The 14,715-nt window shown below is 38.3% G+C and overlaps 2 protein-coding genes across 9 annotated transcripts in view; one reads left to right on the top strand and one right to left on the bottom strand.

Moving 5' to 3' along the window:
- Positions 1-1,795, top strand: part of LOC126924019 (acid sphingomyelinase-like phosphodiesterase 3a) — a 49,997-nt gene extending 48,202 nt beyond the window's left edge. For all 6 annotated transcript variants that reach the window (XM_050738054.1, XM_050738052.1, XM_050738053.1 and 3 more), the window contains one exon: positions 472-1,795. In XM_050738054.1, coding sequence (XP_050594011.1) covers positions 472-724 — 253 coding nt within the window. In that variant the 3' untranslated portion in view covers positions 725-1,795. The remainder of the gene's footprint in view (positions 1-471) is intronic.
- The window catches only part of LOC126924047 (glutathione S-transferase 1-1-like), a 148,414-nt gene that overhangs the window by 67,786 nt on the left and 65,913 nt on the right, over positions 1-14,715 (bottom strand). The window lies entirely within an intron of this gene.

Raw genomic sequence — 14,715 nt, 5'->3', positions numbered from 1 at the left:
AGGCGTCTCGTGCTCATCTCCGCTATCGTAATCGCGTGAAATGGGCGATATCGCGCGAAAGACCTTGAAAACTCTCGCACCGGGGAGGTGCTGTTAACGGATGACTGACGTAGGTTGTTCGTGACAAAGTTGCGCGACCACGCAGCACCTGTACCCGGGGATCAATGTGGGAATGTGCTCGACGCTGCGCGGTAACATTTACGTGATCCGATGCGGCGATTGCACGAGCTAGCCGCGACGTATACGCGCCGTACCCGTTGCTGCATTAATAATTTCCATATTTCTCGAGCAATTATCCGGCACGATAATTCCTCGAGCCGCTTGACGCTGATAACTGTCTACCCTTTTCAACGCAATCGCGTCATTACGATGCTAATGACTGTCCCGATACGGTGGCTTGCGTCTCGCAGAGCCTAGCCAGCTCCACGGCTGATTATCTTTCCGCGCACGCGGCCGCTTATATTCCCATAGATACTATGCGGCCAACACGGTCTCGTTGCCGCGGGAAGTGGAGCAGATTTGGGGCTGCGGAGGACCGCTGAACGGAGCTTGCGCTCTCCATCATTACTGCACGGTCACCCGGCTGAACCCAGAAAACTACAGGCAATGCTACTCCTCGTATGCGTACGCACTCGCTTCCACCGGTCCATCTACGTCGCGACTCTACTTCTCGCTGCACCTGCTCGTCCTGTTGGTTTGCGCGGAGCTACTGAGGAATCGGTAGGTTGGAATCCCAACGGCCTGGCGAAAGACGACTGCGTTACAAGCGACCAAAAGCTCAGCTCCCTGCTCTTCCTGATGCGCCGATGACATTTACGTCGGCGATCACCGCGCGCGACCGATCGAACTCGGATGTTGTTTAAGCGGCAGCAAATCTTCGAGCCAATCTCACACTGCCACCGCAGTTGACGATGTCTCGTTCCGTTGTCGCGATGTTTGCTCGCAAGGGGAGCAACCGGATAGAGAAGGGAAGGGAGCGTCGGTATGTACCGCAGCGAGTGATTCACTTTGTCTCTGTGTCTGCCTCGATGTCTGTCTCTTTGTCCACGTCTTCTCTCTGTCGTATCACGCGAAGGGGTTTGGACGTCACGGGAAAATGGGACTTTTCAACGCCACAGCGATATCACGTCACGCGTTCCGCGGGGATTCGTTCGTAGGCTCGAAGCGAGCGTTCCCATCGAAACACAGTATTTTCTATGTATGCCGAACGACAGGATGATGATCGCCTCGAACGACTGCTTCTTCGCAGTTTGAACGATCGTTTAATTACTCGGTCTACGAAATTTCATAGCATGATTGGCATTTGCTCGGTAGTGGCGAGTGGCGAGTGGCTCGACCCGATGTAATCGCGAGACGAGAGAGGGAGATGATCGACAGGGTAACCCTGAAATATAAACATGGTTCAAACGAAAGCGAATGAAAGAAATCGATGAAACCTTGATGTTGTACTTGCTTCTCTTAAACGTTTGTGTGCGTTGTTTTAACACGAGAGAATCGTATTTATTAGGGCGCGGCGCGCGCCTAAAATCAGCCGCGGAACACAAAGAACGATCCACGTAATGGAGAACGACGAATTTACGCGATGCATGAAACACACGATCGATCTCGTGAAACCGTTCATTATTCGGTGATGTCGCACGACTTGAATCCACCGTCAACGGAAGGGACGTCGGTGACCCCGGGACGACTGCGTCGAAGCGTTCTTAGCTCCAAGAACCATTATCGTATCGTACCACCATTTCGCGATTGTCGGAACAATACAGTATTTCTTAATAAACGAGTCATGGATTTGTAACTACTAGTTATGAGTTATTTTAATCCAAACACGATCCTGTTAATCCTTTTCCGTTACGTCGATGATTCAACGTTCTTACTGTTAGACTGGAACGACTTTAAAAGAATAAATACTCTTATACGTGAAACAATGAGAAGATTACTACATGAAATACGCTATATGTATTCTAGCGATGTACTATATATGTCTGCATATAACAAACCGTAGTAATTCCATTTGTTGTAACTTTTATTTTTATTCGGATGCTAGCTACATTTCGATACAATTTTTCCAACCACAATGGATATCAACAGGAAAAATATCCTAAAAGTCAGATCCAGTTATTATTGTACTATAAATAACGATAAAAATAACGACTAGCTGACTCCATCTTCGAGCTGCTGCCATCTTCAGATGATTCGCTATTGTTCATTTTCTACGAGAATGTAATGCGATCTGATAACCCGGAAAAAACGAAGGACCAATCTGGAAGTATCGATCCTTGTTTTCTGACTTTCTTATTAACGAACTTTCTTATCTCTGCCGTATTGTGTTTTACGAATCATTAAACGTTATGATATTTTTCAGGAAAGCCATTTCTCTTCGTATACATTTCATTCAGTGCAGAATTAATTACATTCCTAAAATCATTTGTTTTAATATCATAAAAATTTCAAGGTCCATATCGTCAATATGTTCTACATCTTCAACAGCTTTTACATTTATTCGTAGTTTCTCGTTGCTTTGTAACAGCCATCACATATTTTCAATATTTGTGTTTTCTAAAAATTGTGTGTATCGAAGAATAGTTTGTTCAAGAGAAAATATTACTGCCATAACGCATTCTACCCAGCAGACTGAAATATCGATCTTATCAGATTTGCTGAATATTAAAATAAACGTTCAGTCTAATTAGCTGTCCATATATCGATAAAGTTACGAAAATTGCAGCAAACTAACGTACCCACCAAGGAAAGGAAAAGAATAACACGATAATTTGCTACGTTACAAGAAACCATTAGCGAAACAAGTTGAAAAACGCTATTTCCAGAATAATTTAGATCAGTTGGAAATTTAGATACAAAACACCGTTATATCACTCTTATCAATGAACCCGGAACGATTTTTCCGAAGGAGGACGAATTTACGATCTTTGCATATTCAAGGCCAGTTAATTTCCACTAGTGGTCGTTTCGGCGTCGACAGAGTTTTCGAATACAGCGTTACGAGTAGTAATAAACAATAATGGTATCAGCTTGGTGAACTGTGAGCGCGAGCGTGCAATCTCGACATGCGATCAAAAGGGAAACAACGTTGGACAATGTAATTTAATGAAAATCCAGAACCAGCACGAACGAGCAGATTCATGCAATTAATAGTTACTAGTTTCTTTATCATCTTTTTATTCCGTGACTGAATGTGCGTTTGCTTCCTGTTCATAGTGTTTCAGGCGAACGCATAATTTTCTTTATCGTTTCTTCGCTTTCTTTACCTTTATTTCCGCATGCTTCGAGGCACGTTCTTTAATAAGTTACACCAATGCGCGGGGTTGGTAGAAATTCACAATTTACTGGGATAACAAGATAGGATAGCGAGATCTCAATTAATTCCGCAGTTACTATAGTTGGTGAGTAGCTAGCCAACTTCCGTAAACGAGCTCCGGTTCGTGCACGTGGTGACAGCAAATATGAAGATAAGTCGTTCATTAACACGAAACGGACATTCAGAGGAAAATGTCGAGAATTGCACCGACGCGACGTAACGAGACCCAGGGTTTCCCGTCGCGAAACCGTATCAAACCGGCAAGGACGAAGATTCTCGGACTGTTGCTTCGCGGGGACTCGTTTAGAATGGTCCTGCACCCACCAGGTAAATTAATATTCTCCGACGGTCTAACAAGCGCCGGAGCGGATGAGTAACAGGGGTCTTAAATTAAGGTTTTTGTTCGCTACAGCCTATCCAGAATCAGCTGGTCGTTCGTTGCTAGTTGCGAACGACATCCCTTCTCTTTTTTTTCTTTTTTTTTTTTATAGAGTCTACTGCATGTTTTGTCTACTTTCAGACACGTTTTAAACAGCTTTCCAGCTTTTGTCTTTAAGGTAAACAATAGGGTACAGTAAATGTGGAATGAAAGAAGAGGAAATGGAGCGAGATAGTAGTTAGTCCAACGTTGTTCGGGCTAAGTTCTGCAGCTTATGCACTTTCCCCCACTTTATTGACGTTACTGTAACGTAAAAAGCTTGGACACAATGGCGTGTTATAGGAAGGAAGTGTGTACTAAATGAAGATATGTATTTAAAAAGTACGTACTAAATGAACAGAATCGTTTCTAATTATAGGTAGTATCGAGATAGGCAATATAATCATGTGTAACTTTACGATAGTCTCACGGTATCGATTGGTATGGAACAGATTGTAAAACTAGTGCTAGTGGTACTGTAACGGATGAATTTTCTTCACTCAGTGCACCAGGAGAAACTAGTAAACCTTTATTTTGTTTAAATTAAATTTTATTTTCTCAGGAGTAACTAACAATGAAAATAGACGTAATATATTTACTCTAATATATTTTACATATTGTAAGCACCAAGATGTTGGAGCTTGAAGTAGCATAGATCAATGATTAGTAATACATGCGAGCAAACTGCCGAACGATCAGCGAATCGACGAGATTTTCATTATCTATTACGACACACACTCGTTTTTCATCGCGCTTCCTATATTCTACGTGCATTATAGTAAACGATATCGTGGCAGTCGTTGCTTCTACGCCTGTCGCATGGTGATTTCACGAACGCGCGACTCGAGCTTATAGAACATCTCTCGAGACACTGATACGAGGTCAGTCTGGCACGGCAATAAAATTCCTATCGACGTAAATTCTTTTACGTGATTTCACTCTGTCGTCGTCATTTTAATATTTTTCGATGCTCCGTTTATTATCGCGCGACATGAAAATTTACGAATCGCTATCGACCTTCGCGAACTCTCGTGACTCGTACGAAATTGACCGAAACAATAGGAAAGCGAAGATACGTTGCATGAACATGTTCGAGTAAATGGAGTTCGTTTTATACTATATACGGCTATAAATCGCTGGTGCTTGTAATGAGAATAATTTTTTACCCTACGAACGTTTGGCGTTACGTGCAGTTCGTTTCGTATATGGATAAACATTAGTAATCAAGGTACATACAAATGGGATACCAACCACCGAGACGATTATTTCTAACATCTTGAATTTTTATATAATATATACATATAATTACGCATTCTCGTTCAGGTAACATCGCAAACATCAACTCCCAAAAGAAATGAAATTCCTTCGTTTACTGAACAAGCACGAAATAAGAAGGCATGATTTCCTTGCAAACGGAGGTTTTAAGCAGTGGCCTAATTCTGGGTTCGCATGAACGTGAACTCTCTTTAGACGTCCGTTCGCATTCGACTTTTCACCGGTGCTCCTTGCAATTCAAACGAGGATCAACGATAATAGGCGGTATTCCGTTCGATATAAAGTGTCTCGCGTTTGTCACGCGATCGTCTCCCTAATAGTCTACAATGAAAGAAAGAACCGGCCCCTTCTTTTCCCTCTTTTTTTCCACTTTTTCTGTACTTTCTTTCTTATCAAACATTGTGTCGCGAAATAACGAGGGCTACGTTCAAGTTATTGGCGACGACAGCGTGCGTTTTACACGAATGTTTTTCATTACACACCGTGTATACAGAACAATGTTGCCCCGACAATTGAATACGTGTTCCCGCACGAGTGCGTGACAATATCCGCGTAAACGAGAACGTGCATGCACACCAATGTACGTGCGCATCTGACGATGAAGCCCCGTCACACACCAAAGGCCCGAGCTGTACGACGCCACGCGTTCCTCATAACTTAGTGCGACATAATGCAGCGCGAAACGCGAGCAACCAGGAAAGTCATTGGCGTCATCGATCAATCCAACGCACAAAAGCACGGCTTTGGAGCACATTCTAACAATTACGTTGCAAATACGTCCGGCGTGAACCTCGTTTTTTACGCCATCACTGTGAAGGAAAATGCTGTCGTGTTCAATTCGCGAGTAGGTGCCTGCATAATACGAATACGCTGGATAAGGGTTGCAAGGTTGTCGTCAGCCTTAGCCTGTAGATAGGCGTTGTAAAATGAAGGAGAAACGGGGAAAGGTACAGTGACTACAAAAAATACTTGTACACCATTTATAGCATTTACGTTAAGCGTACTAGTATTACGTACGAATTAATTAGGATCAAGTATACAGTATTAAATTTCGTACGACGATAAAAATTTAATACTGCGAAAATGAAATGCATTTAGAATCTGACAAAACGACGTTTCGTTGGAAGATCGATAATGTGCATATCATATTTTTCCGTTATATCTCAATTACATTATTATTATTATATTTCATTTCTACTATTACGGCACTACAGTTGCAATAAAAGGGCATATTTCTTACTATACTATTATACTTATTTAATTCGTGTAATTAATTTCCTTTGCGTCCTTATTCAAAAGTTTCAAATATTTGGAAATATTTAATTTATGCACTATACTGTATAACACGTAGACGCGTTTTAACGTGTCAACTGGAACACCCAATGACTTTTCCTGTCTAACGCCAACCAACGTGGTATGTACATCGTAAAATATTGGAGAGCTTATACAAATCCGCTTTAGCCATGCGAACGCAATTGTATTCTAAAGTTGGCCATCCGTATGTGCTCACGAGCGAGTCTGTACGCATTTTCAACTATACTGACAAGTTGTTTCCATATTGTGATATATGTAGTACGCGAGTTATATGAATTCATAGAAAGGAATATATATTTATTTTGAAGAACCTAGAAATTACATATCTCCTTCATGTACCTTTAACTGAATTATATTCTACGAGAATGTTTCGCCTTTCAGCTTAGCAATGTGATTTATTTTAATAACTCGTCTTACGGTCAAACTAAAAAAGGCATTATACAGTAAAAATATACGTTCTTTTAACGAATATCGGAATTTTTTAGACCTTTCGAGTAATTGGACAAAAAGATGTTGTTCGTTAGTACCTGATCTGTAACAAATTCATCAAGACACTTTTAAAGTATAACGCTATCTCACGATTTGTATTACCAACATTTCAATCTTTTTACGACTCAAACTAACTATCGTACAAGCATATTTTCGATTGATAATACGTAAATCCATTTCCTTATATATCTCGAATATCAAAAACCTTTTCTTAAATAATCTAAATAATATTTGCATCGGTATAGGTTTTATGTTACTCATGGATGACACAAACCTAACCAGATCTTGAAACACGTAACATACGTAAACTCGAGGGTGTACACGCACATTTGATAGATGTACAGACAAATGGCTTTCATGTTGTGATATGTACGCACGCGCATACGGGAATGTATGTTACAGAGGCTAACGGCAATGTAAAGCTCAGCCGACTATACGCTCGACACGCGTCATTGAAGCATACACTAGCAACGTAGGATGGTCAAAGCGACGTGGAACACAGATACTTGATGTCATTTCGCGCTTTGTTGGACGAACTTTTTACAGGCTGCCATTTCTTTGTCACGGAAAGCGTGTGCCTCCTATATCCCTTCGTCGGCGACTTGTCGATATTAAAAGTGCCGCCGCTCGGCACAGTGCTAACACACGTGGCAAGGCAGATATCTGAAAGAACTGGAACTTCTGCATACCTCGATTAAAAATGTTATTATGTAGGCGCAGTTTAAAATGCATACAATAATTTCCGATTAATATTAGTTTCTCTATTGTTTTGACCGAAATCGCTGCAAGATAGTGTCGCGATGAAAAATATGACGATACTATGTACATACGTAGTAGAGAAGAATAAAAGTTATTTGTATATTTTTCTAAAAATAGCGATGAAATGTATATTTCACGAACGAAGGATGTAATAAAAGCAATGAGTCCAATTTGCAGTAAAACAAGAGTATAATTTAATATGAAATAGATTTCCTGCAATGTGCAATAAACTCAAAGTAATTTTGCACATTGTCGAGAGTACCGAAGTAAAACTGTTTTGTATTGCAAAATAAAAATAGACATTCACGAAGCGCGGTCAGCGAAATTAAACGTTATCAAATTAACTTGCAACATCCAAACAAATCTAATTAACCTGCGACAGATCCATGTATGTTACAAATAAATGATGACCAATGTCGAAATACTTGAAAGCATATCATTTTGTTTTCTAAACACGAATTACTTTTAATTAACATTAACTAACTGCATCGATTAGTTCCGTTCTACGTGTGTTGAAAATGGCAATTTTTAACAAAAGTTTAATTAAAATACCATGGACTTTTGGATATGTGTATACCATGAAATGCAAATTTCGATATTTGGATTATTGTATATTTAAAAGAAGTCGTAAGATTCGTTCTAATAATCCTATGTTCATCTTACTTAAAAATCAACACATGTACATTCTACAATTGTTTCGACGTACATTTAGAAAATTGTACTATCATAAGAAAAGAATATACAGAAATATTTGTTAATTCTTTATATCCTCACAAGATTTCTCACACAGTAGTTATTCTGGAATTTTTATTTCGCCAAACTTGTTAGGAATTTAATATTTTCTCTGCTAATACAAGATCACTGCGATTCCGTTTCACATTCATTCCAGCTGTGAAAACAAGGGTCTTGCTGGTAAAATTAAACTTTTTTGCGCGAACTAACTCGTAGAAAGTATGAAAAGACGGTAATGAACAGAGCGATGAATACACCGACATTATGGAACAAATTTTCGTCGAATTCGCTATGCATGCATGCGAAATTTCTCGACAACTTTTACTAAGCATTATGTATATTTCTTGCACTTTCTCTTTCTCTATAAAGAAAGTTTCCAATTAGATAAATTAATTACCAGGGAAATTCTAATACTTGGGTGTCAACGAAGACAATAATATCAACGAATTCGCTAATAATCCATTCCATAATCTAGTCGTTCATTCGACTAAAGAACTTGATGAAGAATATAATGTAAAATCGAAAATTCAAATCACACAAGTTTCTCACGTTCGATCTCTGCGTATCATGATTCTTCGAGGAAGAAAATAGACGGCGTTAGTAATACAATATCTCGGTCGTATAATTATTTACACAGTCTAGCATAGATCATGTGAAAAGTACAGGTATAGGAGGTATAAATCTTTATGTGTAGAGACTTACATTGTTCTGTAGATTAATATAGGTGATATATGTACACAAATTGCATGCAGTACTTATAACTCGGATGTCATACGTTGCCTCCATAAATATGCTAGACGAAAGAATGGTAGCAATTATATAATAAAAAAAATAGAGTATCGTGTCGTTTGTCTATTTCTTCTTCTTCTTCGACCTATGGTAGCAAACCTACGGTGCTTGTACATCATTGTATTTATTATAGGATTTATAAACTAGTCAGTTAGTGGTAGTCAACTACATTTCGTGTCACCTAGCATTATACTTTCAAATAATTGCAAAACTTTAATTATACGAATATGAAATGTATAGATTTTGTCATAAAAACGCTTCTTTGGGAGATAGGGTTTTTTTAATCACTGTATATATTCCATTTCTTTATACAGGCTACGATAAAAGAGACATAGGGCCTGGTAGCTCATAGTATTCACCGAGGGAAGTAAAAAATGCTTAATCAGTGTTAAGACGAAGGCCATTTTAAAGGCCAGAAGGTCAGCAAATTCAGGCGACAGATGCGTTTTATAATACCCAGCTATCGAGCATTTGGGTAAAACCCGGGAAAAATCCAGTATCCAGCCTTTTTTTAGTTATCTGAAATTTTCATTCGTTGTCACGTTCCAAAGGTTGTGCGTATATTTTTCCATTACATAAATATCGGAGGTCTATAAATATTTAGTGAACGAGACAAATCTCTGCGTAGGTTCTATTCGTTTAGTCTCATTTATAATAACGTAAATTTGCATAAATACCCTTGCTGTCTAATCATAACGAAATGTCGGCTGATCTTGGGACACTACTTGATCCCAGAGCGAAGGAGAGCATCGGGTTATCGGGTTATCGCGTTAACGCTCGTACGGTCTATCGACCGCCTGTATACCGTTTGATAAAGTAGCACGTATGACGTACCACGGTGACACGTGTATTACATACCCGTGCAAACATGCGTGTACGTATATACGTATGTACATATGTATGTATGTACGTACGCATAGAGCTGTATAGAAGGGCGTTTGTGCATGTCGAAGTCGACTAACCTGCTCGGGATGCTTAACTCTTCAAAGCGATGTGTTTGCGATCAAACCTTACTATTGCTGTCACATTCCACCAAATAGTTAATATTACTCTGCAAATTAATCCTTTCTGCTATTCGTATTATTTTCTTCAACGTCCTTGCTACCACAAGCATTTTTCCAATGTTTATTCGATGTTATAAATAAACAAGAAAGGAATATTTAGTGTAAGATTTGTTTCTTCCGGTAAAAATTTAGTTTACACGATCATACCACCCTACATTATCATCTTAACTATCACGTTGCCTTGTCACATCACGGTAAAATGCAAAAATCAGCGAATACAAATTCACCTTACCATTTAATAACAGCCATGTCAGTTACGATCACGGGATACAGCGTTTGCCAGAACTATTCTTCTAATTGAAACACGGTCGTGCTCGAATGAGCCGCCACGGTAGTAAGAAACCATTTTCCTGCCGCGTTTTAAATTAGTCCGTGGAAGCGGCCCAGACGGCGGGTTGTCCAACGAAAGAAGGTCGTTGCTTCGTCAGTTGAACCTGTCACGGCATCGTTTCTTATTTTACTCGTGACGAAGGTGCCACCACCCGATTTCCTCGGATAGAAATACAATAGAGCATCCGGCACCCAAAATTCGTTATCCATTATTCAAATAAATATATACTTTAATATTGAAACGTTGTACTATTCGAATATTCCTTTATTCGACGAGGATATCTGATAATAGCAGATGGTTCTTTCTATTAAAAGATACTATTATTATACGTCCATTTCTAACAATATCAGTATAGGTATATAAAATATAGGTCCATTAGTAGGAAATTAACAGAACTAGCATTCGATAAATATATATTCTAAACTCATCGATAGTAACAGATTTTACATCAAGATTTCACAACGCCTTTACCCTATTAGAGCGAATAGACCTATAAACAGCGAATAAAAATCGCGAGAATGTAGCTTTTCACGCCGAAAATTTATGTTATATGGAGGCATCGATAAACGTTAATCAGCGAACTCGCAACAAATCAAAAGGCAATCGCACGAACTTTAAAATGAAACAGAAACTCGTGGTCTTTCGTCAAGTGGACAGAGACTAATTTTCAGCGTTGATTCGCTCTGGTTAATGTGTTATGTCAGCCGAATGAAAAGTTCCCTGCCGGATCAGGCTTGTAATCTAAATATTGCACCGGATATTTTAGCCGGTTCTCTGGTTTACCTTGTTGCCCGCGAAACGAATATCCTCCGCTGGAAGTCGACACACGATCCAGCGATTAATTCGCGGCCTTCCTTCGCGCTTCGTTCTCCTGCGAAACTCCTTTATCAGCAGTTGCACGCGAGCCACCGGAACGATTTCTCCCGTTATGGGTTTTCCTCGATTCGTTGTTTATTAATGGCATTCTCTCTTTTTTTTGCGCGCCACCTTCCGTTTTCCTCTGTTTCCCGATATTTTATTATGGTTTAGCTCAAGTTGTAATGGTTTCATTTGCTCGGCTGAAATTGAATTTGTTCTTGAAATATTAAATACTGTCATTTTAAAGAATAGGTACTTTTGTCTATTATTAATAACACGTTTGAAATTGTATCTATTAATTTTTTTGATTCAATCACATATGCTAATGCCTGAGGAGTTTTCAAATCTATCAACAGGAATTATCACATATCACACAAATATTTAGTATCGTGCGATAGAAGAAGAGGCGTAATGGTCAGATAATCAATAAATTCCATCTTATGTATCGAACAATGGACCGATAACACAACAAGTATATTGAAGTAGCATTATAGAAGTTCATTTTTCTCAATAGTAACCAAGAAAATTGAACGTTTGTCCACAGTTTTTATGGCTTCTATGTCTCTTCAGCTGCTGAATTATCTAAATTTTTCAACGTTAGTAAGTAACGAGGTAGACTTAAATTCCTCTAGTGGCATAAACCATCGAACTACTATTCGTTTGCTGTTTCATTTCGTGTAAAATGCGCACAGCATGGTCGTCTGTATTATTGTTTTCGCTGATGTAGAGCCACTCCATTAGATCAATTTTATCACAGTTACCACTTGTCCCGTTCTCTTTTATTCTCCTGTCTTGTTCGCGAACTTTTTCAGTTTCGTTCGATAAAAGGTTTTTCTATACTTTTTTCAACTTTTCAACGGTCGGCTCCATTATTGAATCAAGGTATTTGTCATCATGTAACCATATCCCTTTTAAATCAATTTCTTTGCGTATCCTAAATATATTTTGTAATAATCAAAAGATGAAAGAAATTTTCAAAGCAAGTTCCCCCAGAATAATTGTTCAAAACAAATAACGATGCGCTGATTGAGCAAAGTGATATTAGAAAAAATAGGATCTCCGTAAATTTGCCCTCCCATTACAAAAGATATATGCAGGATGCGATCTGGCTTTGTCTGACAACGCTATAGTTTCTGTTTTAATTGACGTGTTTTAATTGGCAGCCTTTAATCATCGATATGAAAGCATTCTCCATTCAGAAAACCGTTATATTGTCATTTTGGCGATGTTCAGAATTTCTATTTCCCCGGATAATAAAATGTGAAAATAGTATTGCATCGAGACGAAAAAATGCGATAACATGATTTTTAATATAATTTTTAAGTTTGCAAATAGCAGATTTTTCCGGCAATATCTTCCACGTTAAATCTATTTCGTATATTTGCTACTGCGTATTATTATTTAGTTAGATATTGTTATGCTAAATTGTGATTACTAAAATTTTAGTTTGGCTTTGCATCTGGAATCACCTAGTTCTCACTCGAATCACGATTTTTAACGTGACCTGTGAATAAATGTTGCAGAATTTATCGATTTTTGGCGATTGATACTTATGCACAAACAGATTAAAAAGATCCATCCGCTCGTTATAAACTACCATACCAATATCAATAGATATCATACTTTATCGTAAATCGTATTGGAGTAAACAGCCTGAAATCCCGAAATCCTCAACGTAATCTGCAGATAGAGATCGTTTTATTATTTCATTGGGACAAAATGCCGTTGATCTCGCGTTGGCTGGTTTGATCCAACTACGATTACCGATATAATCTTTGCGCAGAATCGCTACGGTTTGATTACATTAGTTATTACGTTGACAAAGCCGCTCCCTTATTCCTGACGCACCGATTCACCTAGAGACAGATCAAGGGTTTAAAGTGCTCAATGCGACAGGCTGTAATGAACTATTTCGAGTGGAAATTAGATTGGCTCGATGCTAAATGGAACGCGACGTAATTGCGTTAGCAGCGATAAATATTAAGCGACGGGTTTCGCGTCGACCTCGCCGACCGACCGAATGCGTGAAGGCCCACGAAATTATTGAAGAACCTAGCTGGACGCGGTGACGCGTGAATTACGTTGCGCTAACCGGCAGAACTTTGTAATAGCTTCGTGTTAACGACAATTGCGTTGCTGATATTGATCTTTTGCATTTTGCGTAGTCGTTTTCAACGATAGACATAGAGGGAAATAATACACTGCCCCTTAAGAATACGTGGTCACTTGATTATTTTCGGAGAAATGTAATTTAATTACGAAATCACAGATAGAAAGACACAGGATGATTTTATCTTTTATTGGAACTGTCGTGCCATATTATGACACGATAAAGCTTAGTCTTATAAGTTAATATACAATAAACAGACGAGATAAAGAAGGTTCTTTCGACTTGACGGGCTATGATGATCGATCGTAGCGGTAGTATTTTTAATATTGAAATAAATATCAACGAATAAAATAAGTATGCTCGACAAACAAACTATTATAAAGTTTACCAAAAGGACATACGAAATGTTTGTTGTTGAACAGATTTCCGGCAGTATAGTTTCCACCTACTCTACTATATGCACCTCACAACTTTGATAAACAAAACTTTGCTAGAGACTAGGATCTAGGGATTGCATACTTATTAGGGACACAGCGTTTGCTACGTAGCGAGTTTATTATACTTCAATCACTATTGCGGGTGAAAAAGCAATATCTTTAAAAGCGAACGTTACCAGCAAGAATGAGAAAGTCCTGTAACGAGGAACAAAGTTTCCAAAGTTTGTAATCCTCGTTTAACAACGAATGCTATAGAGTAACGTGCAGTATTTTTAAATATCTTCCCCTACGAAATAGCATACATTTTTATGCAACGGATTAGATACATCATTTTTATTCGATTATAAAACATAACTCGCGCAATATTTATTTGTGAGATATTTAAAATATTATCTATTTCGATGATTTAAATTTTGGATAAAGAAAATTGAATTTAAATTCAGTTAGTACGAAATTGTATATTTTTATGGAATCTTGTAGCAATCTTGTATTAATAAACGCAGAGACAAACAATGCTCGATATTTATTTGTTTGTAGAAATTTATTTATTTGTAGAAATGTCAACTCCATAATATCCAGTTGAGAAAATGTAGAAAAAATAAAATCACCAACAACAGTAACAAAATATACCGTTAGTAAAACAATCTACCTTTCAATGTTTCACTGAAAATACTGAATGTGCAGGTTATTCCACAAAATTAAAATTTCATCAGGTATATGAAACTTTAAAAATAATAGAAAAAATAATCCTTGATGCACTAAGAAACATTGGTACCCTTAGCTGTTTTTAATTCGACGAAAAATAAAATGGTAAACGAATATT

This window comes from Bombus affinis, chromosome 14 (genome assembly GCF_024516045.1).
Source record: "Bombus affinis isolate iyBomAffi1 chromosome 14, iyBomAffi1.2, whole genome shotgun sequence".
Taxonomy (NCBI): domain Eukaryota; kingdom Metazoa; phylum Arthropoda; class Insecta; order Hymenoptera; family Apidae; genus Bombus; species Bombus affinis.
Note: the sequence above shows the minus strand (reverse complement) of the source record. Positions and strands in the feature narration are given on the sequence as shown.